This window comes from Corvus brachyrhynchos, unplaced genomic scaffold (assembly GCF_000691975.1).
Source record: "Corvus brachyrhynchos isolate BGI_N302 unplaced genomic scaffold, ASM69197v1 scaffold188, whole genome shotgun sequence".
Taxonomy (NCBI): Eukaryota; Metazoa; Chordata; class Aves; order Passeriformes; family Corvidae; genus Corvus; species Corvus brachyrhynchos.
Genome location: NW_008239647.1, coordinates 1,616,357 through 1,624,713, shown reverse-complemented (window position 1 = coordinate 1,624,713; position 8,357 = coordinate 1,616,357). Strand labels below are relative to the sequence as shown.

Below are 8,357 nucleotides of genomic sequence, written 5' to 3'. Positions count from 1 at the left end.
CCTGACTGGTGTTTAACCTTCCCCGCCGCCCCTGCCCGCTGCTCCTCGGCTACATTCAAAATCCCTGTTTCCTTGGTAACAGCGTGCGTACCTCCTGCCCTTCGGTGTGTGTCCTGGTGTCCTGCGTCAGGAGAGCCTCTCCCAGCGGGAAAGGGGAATGTGGGCCTGACTTCTGCTGCACTGCATGAAGCTAAATTTAACCCTCCGAGAGGCAAAGCACTCTACCCGCTATTTAATTCCATGCTTTATTTAGCAGGAAATAAGTCTTCCTTGGAAGAAGTAAAAATAGTGCTCTGTAACAGTGAAAACATGAAATAATTTCAAAAGTTTTTCTACGTCTAAAATACTTTAATATTGTTGCAGGTTAAAAGACTTATCATTAAGTGTTTTTCCTTCAGTAGTTTATTCTTGGATTTTGTATCTGCAAATACTGGTTTAAATTGGTTGTCAGTATGACAAGCAGCAGTAACGTTTTTTTCAAAAAACCCCATACCATGTCCACATCGTGATACTGCTGCAACTAGTTTGTAGATGCCAGTGGTTTTTTACTACTTTCGTCTTTACTACCTCACAATCAATCATGTCTACACTTTGTCAAGCACCTAAAAATCCAAGGGTCACTACAAGATTAGCCAACATACTTGGCGCGAGTTTTGATTACTAAGCAGTCAAGCTTTAGTATAGCCTGCTCCTACTAATGTAGTTATCCACTGGACTACGTAACAGGAAAGATGTGTGCTAATGTCTTTCCAAACAATTCAGTGGGTGGGGGTATGGGTGTATCTTTGAAATAGTTCTTAATGTCTCTACCAACTTCAAGCCACAGGTTTATTACAGAGCCCAGACAGTTTGACTCCTGAAACTTTGGGGGAAAATGACATGTTTAAGGGGGAATTATGTGGTTAGGCAGTTTGGGAAGGCTGTACCTTCCTAGTACCTCGGCCAATGGGGAAAGGAGGAGGGCAACATGAATTTATAGAGGGTGGCTGTGTCCTCCAAAACCTCGAGAAAGAAAACGCTGAGGGTGTGTGCCCCAGTGGACTCTCCCCCTTTATTCGAATAAAGTTGCAGGACTCCTCTGTCTCCTTTATGGACACTGGCTTTCCATAGCATGGTTTTCCCACTCAGATGGGGGCTCGTCCAGGGTCCTTCCACGGTCTGGGGCCAGCACACTGCAAGAGGGCCTGGAGGCGTGCCTCACCCAGTTTTTAGATGATCAGCTCCCTGCTGGGTGGTACGGGGCGATGGATTGGGTTCCCAACACTATCCAGGAGACAGGTGGACTAGGGAGGTCTCAGAAGAGTCCACAGGAAAGGACCACTGGAAATTTCACTGGTGAGTACAATGATTCAAAAAAGAATCCTCAGAGCACAACAGCGATCCTTTCAGTCATCTAGAATTCAACAATGAGCAAAGCAACACGTCATAGTCCTTTCAAATTTTATGTAGTTTTCACCAATGCTTTATTGAGAAGGGAACTGCAATGCCATTACGCTGTTTGTTAGCCTTTGGTTACACTATACATTATTTGATAGCCACATAACTGAAGAAAGTAAGTGCTACTCAAACCAGAGTCAGGCAAGGCAGAGGGTTTTTCTTTCCTTGTTGGAAGAAAAAAAGAATTTCAAAACTTCTCATCATTTACACTGTTTATAACATGTGAAACTGCATAAAATCAAATAATTTGAGTAACACATGTAAATGCTACATGTTTTCCTGCTGTTTGCAGGTATGTACCATTGGTTGTTTTGGGAGGGCAGAGCAAATGTCTAGTAGCAGGAAACTGTTCTTTCAGATACTCTTTTTCATTAAATTCCTAAGGCAGAATATACAGAGCATTTAAGCCAAACACAGCCCCAGGCTTTTGTTGAAACAAAAATTATGGACAAGTTCTTCCTAGTGTTAAGAAGGGTCACTGTGAGTTAGCAATTGTGAGACTTCTTCTCTTGGCTGTCAGTCAGCAGTTAGGAGCTGAGCTGAAAGACTGAATTCTTTCTGCTGGGCAGATTTATTTTAATTACAGAATTTCTTGTTGCAAGACTGTTTAAGGCTGCTCCTTAAAAGAGTTGGCTGGAATAATGTAAGCAAGATTATGACTTTATAAGCATGCTACTACTCAAGTCAAAGTCAGTCTGATGTTTTATTTTCTAGTTTACAAGATAGGACATGAAGTCTTCAGGATCTTTTGACTTCATAAAAAAATACTCTAAATTAATTTCTTTTTTCCTCCTCATTGATGCTCATCAGTAGTAACATAGGATTTGTTGTTGGTTAGTTTAAATCTAATCAGTATGAGATGCAGTGAGTTTCTAGTCATGTATCTTTGGACAGTGTTTATTGAAATATTAACAGAATGAATGTTCAAGCGGAGCATCTGTGTAAGTGCTCTTCCAGAAAATGATTGAGTATTCCTAACAGGAAACAATTTGCAGTGGCATCACAGGACAAGAAAAAAGGAATCCAAGTGAGGTCCCGGGGACAGTTTTGAAGGAGACTCTGAACATGACTGATTCCTCTCTATTAAGCAAATTTCACAAACACTGTTACAGATTTTCTCCAGGAGACTGAAAGTGGGCATCTCTTACACAGTATACTTCCCTAGAACTAAGTGAGAGTCACCATGTGGTTAGGATTCAAAATTTCAATCCAGTAGCCATCAGGATCCTGAACAAATGCAAGTCCTTTCATTTTACCTATTAGGGGGGAAAAAAAAAAGATAAAAGTTAAGACTACATGACTGGTTCTTAATGTCAAATATGACTACTTTGAAAAATATTTTTCCTTTTTTCCTTTTGCATGAGAATTAGTTCAAATTTAGACAGATAATTCTAAACACATTCACATTAGTTTTTAATCAGCATTAGATTTTTGTATGCAAAACTGTTGATCCTACTCTCAACAAAGCAGTAGTTAAAAGACACTTTGGAATTCCATCTTTTGTTGATTGAAGGTTTTTGCATATGCTTCTGTTCATCCTTAAAATTCAGAAAAATATTTTTCTGCTTCGGAGAGGTTTTGACATATTTTCTTGAACTGGATTTGCTGGTATAAGATCCTGTGTTCCTCTGCCCTGTTCATCTCCCATCATTCCTGACTCCACACTGAAATTTCACTGTAACATTTTTACCCCTGATGTGGTTTACAGTATATTTTGCATCACTTCATAATGTAGAGAAATGCAGGACAGGATTGTTTTAAGTTTGTTGGAAAAAAATATTATTCATTAAAACAGGGTCCCTAAAAGTTGTTTTCAACAGTAGATCAGGATAGCACAGCTTAACATGTTATCTTCAAAGTGTTAACCACACACAGTTATACTTGCTCTATTAAGTTATTCACTGTAACAGAACCAGCCTAGCTCTTAATATATTCTAGTCACAAAAACAACTGAGAGAATATATGTTTGATCAGCAAGGTAGGAAAATAAACTCCACACTGGATCTCCCAGCCTGCTCTGCAAACGTGAAGCCCAAAACTTTCTCCTCCTTGGCATCTGCTGCATCAATTTTGTTTCTGAATTTTAAAGAAGAGCTTTTGCTCTGCCCCTACCCTTTGTCTGCTTCAGGAGTTCTTTCCCGTGATTCTCTCAATGTAGAGTCTAAGGTTGTTCTTCTATGTACTTTCGTTCCTATCACTGCACAGCTCTAAGTCAGCAACTCTCATTTCAAGCCTCTCAAGGTTTAACAAATAGACAAATTAAAAAAGGCTCAGAAACTCTAAAACACTAGAAATACCAAGATCTATTCTTAATTCAAGAAATCAAGTTAAGCTTTCAGCTATATTTATTTTGCTTCAGCTGAGAACACAGTGAATAAGATGAAAATCACTTAAATCTCTTTTCAATTACTAGTATTACATGTTTGTTTTTGAATGCCTCAGTCCTAAAAATCTCATGAGGTCTTTTCATGAAAGAGAATCCAGTTGAAAAATGCAAGACTTCTCACCACTCCTGCATTTTGGGATATTTTCACATAGACATTCTTTGCTTACATACTCTCTAGACATTTGTGCTATACATTATGCAAGTCAATTATGATACAGACTAATGAGGTTATTTCTACCAAAGCTGACAGAACAGTTAAAAATATAATAATAGTAGGTTGTATAGTAGGTGTTAGGTGGATTTACATAAAAATAACCAGAAAAGTCAAGAATGACTCAGTTTTAATGGGTGGGAACAATTTTGTTTTCTGACTCATTTTCATACAACAAGAGCCAAGCACATGTGCCATGTGAATTTGATCCATGTTACAGTAAATGCTGTAACAACTCCAAGCAGCAGTATACATGACATGTAAACTATGACATCAACAGAGCACGTGAATTTTACTGAAGGTCAGGCTGCATACAGAAGGCACACAGCAGACTGATGCATTATTTTTACTGGGATGGATCTATTGCCAGCTTTGCCCACTCTATAAGGGAGTGCAGGGATAACTGGTTCTAGAAACCTCTAAGCAGTGGCAACTCCTAGAAACACATTACCCAGCTTTGCAGGAAGATCTACTAGATAGAATATATTAAAACCAAGGAAAAAAAATTTACTTCCATTTCTGAACAAGACTTACCATCATCTGGTTTCTTCACAAATTTCACTCCTAGTTCTTCAAACCTCTTACAAGCTTTATAGACATCAGGAACAGCAATTCCAATGTGTCCTGTGCAAGAAAGTAAAAAGAGTGAAGTACATTGTAAGTATTGCTGGGTGTTCTGTGGAAAAAGTTTGCTTGGTATTTGATGCTGCAGTTCACATGAGATATGACTATTTAAGAAAAAAATCCAGAAGAGCATTTTGGGTATTAACATTCTTCTTCAAGGAGTTGTCTTTTGATAATGCCTTTTAAATATGAATGTTACAGTTAAAGTATCTTATGTTGTTTACACAAGAACATTATTTAGAGTAGGAAAAATAAGATTTTCAATCAAACTGTTTTATCTGTATTTTCTTCCTTGAAGCACAGCTCCATAACAGGATTTTGTTTTATTTGCTCTGTTTAACAGCACAGGGAGTTTATCATTAATGATGTTTTTGCAGAGACTGACACTAGTGCTATGCAAGGCCTGAGCTTAAGAATCAGTTCAGGAGCTTTAAATGTCAAGTGGCTGGACCAAGTGTGAAACTTATTTCACAGCAGTGACCTCAGAGTATCAAATCAAGCCACATACATCCTCAGTGCTACAGACAAATGGAATTGTCCTTCTACCTTAAAAGGGGTAACTAGTGGATTATACAGTGGAAATCCAAGCGTAAATGAGTTTAAACACCATGATAATCTAATACACAAGCACAACTGGTGTTCTTCATTCAGCAGTTACAATTAGAATGTGTTTGCTTGCCAAAAGATTCGATTCTTGATAAAGAGTGTAACTATGGCTCATTACTCTGAAACACATTGGTTCATTTATTTTCATCATCTTTCACAGTATACATGTTGAAAGAAGAGAGATAAAGGATGAGAAGCAAGTTCCCTTCTTTCCAAGAGTTAGTACATTTTATTTCAAAGCTTAAAACTAGAAATACAAGACTAAAGACCTACCAAATCCTCGGGGATCTGAATTGCCATTGTGGTAAGACTGACTGTCATCATTTTCAGTGCCCCAGTTGCTGTAAGAAGTAATTATTACATATTGAAGAAAAGCATCAAAATTAACAAATCCTAAATGTTCAGTTTCCTTGGGGAGGGTAAGTTGTTTCTCCTAAGAAACCAGAGAATTCAGATGTTGGCTGCATTCATTAAACTACAAAAACCTTCCCTAGTCATGGGCTCCAGGGACAGTCTTGGGGCTACTCCAGTCATGTTCACATTCCTACACTAATATTTAGGGTCTACATCTGTATGAGTCAGAAATACTCCTGTCTCATTGAGATTAGAGAGAAGGTTTTGCTGCACAAGTCAGTGTATCTACCCACCACTGGGGAACAACAAATGAGAGTAGCAGGTCCTGGAGTTAAGTAAGACAGCATTTGGGAGATTGTTTCTGCACAATTATAATGATTAGCAGCATTAACCAAATTGTCCTGTTTACAGGAAGCATCTGTTTTGACTTAATACCCCTTTAGATTAGATTCCAAAAGCAATAGTTATCCATTATTAGGATGCTTTGGGCATCGAAAGGAAGGTCTAACCACATTGGGTTTCCCTAAATTACTGACACAGATGGCATGCATATAAAATATAGCAAGTACTATTTCATATTTATGTTCACCTAGCAGTTTGAAAGAGCTCTGAGAAGAGGAAGATTAAGCTTTCTAAGTAACCAACCTCAGACACATTGTAAGGCTACATGACAGTAAAGATGTATCTACAGTAATGATTAAAATTTTTATTCCATCTAACGAGATTTACAATTATCCAATACTGTTTAATCACTGTTAGCTAAGTGTCATCTCTCATATAAATACTTACTGTGTCAGTTCAAGTGTAGCTTTTCTAGAGAAGGTCCAAGGTGTTCTCTCAGCTTTATCTTTCGGGATATCGTTTTTATCTTCATACCCCAGGAAATAGAGTGAGAATTTCATAGTAGGAAAGTCAAATTTTTGAAGCAGTCTAAATGGCAAAAGTTATTTTGAAATAGTAACTTATAAGGGTAGTCAGGTTGCTTGCAAATAAACCAAGATGCTTCCCCTATGGAAAAATTATTTCCATGAATTTTTGCTTTTCTGTAATCCACACCTTAAAATAGCTACATTTTAAACTATCAAATCAAAACACTCCAGAACCCATTACAAACCTACAAAATTTGTAAGAATCAGATGTTTAAAAACCAAACTACCAGTAACTGAATAGAAAAGTCAGTACAACGGCTTGCATCTCGAGGTTGTCACTCTGCTACTTGCCTGTATTTTCACAGGAAAACCTTTAACCACTTTAAAATTTCACCAATGAATAAAAAGATCTACTTTGAATCTTACTCATTTTGGGGAGCTCATTGGCACCAAAGTTTAAGAACACAGCAAACATACCATTAGATGATATAAATTTACAGTTTCAGTAGCTATTTATAATGATAAAATCCCATTCAGATGTGACAATTTAATCAATTAAAAATACACAAGGCATACGTTTTTATGTAGGACATTTAACTGGAACAAGTAGGCATGCAAAATTAATCTAATTTCATTTTTACAAGGTATTTAATTTTTATTTTCACACATTTTCACTACAGCGGAAGTAATTTATTTTACTTTAGTCTGGACTCATTTCAAGACGTTTAAAAACACAGCATTTTGTTTTGAAATAACTCAAATGCCAAGAATGCACAAAAAGCCTCAGCATAAACATGTTAGGCTACTGCAGGGCATCTGCCTCCCAAAAGCCTTCTCCAAAAGACTGAGCTTGGACCTTGTCGTCACCGTTTATTCCCCTGTTCTCATGTGACTGGAGGTAGTCATAAGCCACCTCTGAAAACTAGCAGAAAACTTTATTTCCAGATTTTTAACAATGACTCCTCATTATAAGCACAGTCATAAAAGTTACCAGTTAGCTGCAGGCTCAGTGAGGAGGAAGTAAGCAAGTTAGACACTGATAATGAATGACCTATTTAAGAAAAAAAGAAATTTCTAGTCAGGGCCAATATTAGTTCATTTGCAGCTTACTGCCAGACTGTCCAACTGAGCATCAGCTGATGGGCCAGCATTGTTTATGTACTTAGACCAATTAGTATAATTACATCCAAAAAAAATAATTTGTTTCAGAAGAACAGGAGAAAAACCCAAACTTATTGTGGCATGCAAATTCTACTCACGTCATTCCCAGTACCCTTGTATAAAAATCCAATGACTTCTTAGGATCCTTTACTCTTAACATTGTCTGCTGAAACATGAAATCCTGTGGACCAAAAAGGTTTATTCTTTATACATCAGCCAGAATTGAATTATGGGTATTAACAGAGATGCCGGTTAGTAATGAACCTAAACCCAGCAGGTTCAGAAATAAAAAAGAGAACTACATTAAATATAAATAAAACCTTTTGTCCTAATTCTACACATAAAGATTTGTGTTAAATAAGTATGTCTTTGTAACGTAATGTTTAAAACTAACAGACCCATGAGTGGTATCACTCAACATATATTATCAGAGGCATCAAAGAAGGGTATCTTTATGTTTATTATTCTTTATAGGGCTGTAGCATACATGAACAACTTCACACACAAGGACAACAGACACACGAATATTCAATATTGAGCCTCCTAGACTCCTAAGCTCATTATTTTTATTATTTCAAGGCACAGGTATTGAACTTCTGTCAAGCTTGATTATATCTTGGCAGCAAAAGCAGCCTGCAACTCTGTAAGGACATTTTCTCGAAGCCCAAGGGTAACTATATACCACAGGCTTGTGAACGACCAAGTGGAT

At 37.4% G+C, this 8,357-nt stretch overlaps 1 protein-coding gene across 1 annotated transcript; it reads right to left on the bottom strand.

Annotated features, from left to right (window-relative positions):
• Positions 1 to 1,428: 1,428 nt before the first annotated feature.
• Positions 1,429 to 8,050, bottom strand: GLO1 (glyoxalase I). Its single transcript, XM_017742334.1, has 6 exons — positions 8,043 to 8,050; positions 7,747 to 7,851; positions 6,408 to 6,548; positions 5,538 to 5,605; positions 4,569 to 4,658; positions 1,429 to 2,693 (listed from the first exon to the last, which is right to left on the bottom strand). The coding sequence occupies exons 1-6, from the start codon at positions 8,048 to 8,050 to the stop codon at positions 2,605 to 2,607; spliced, it is 501 nt and encodes a 166-aa protein (XP_017597823.1). The 3' UTR covers positions 1,429 to 2,604.
• Positions 8,051 to 8,357: the final 307 nt, after the last annotated feature.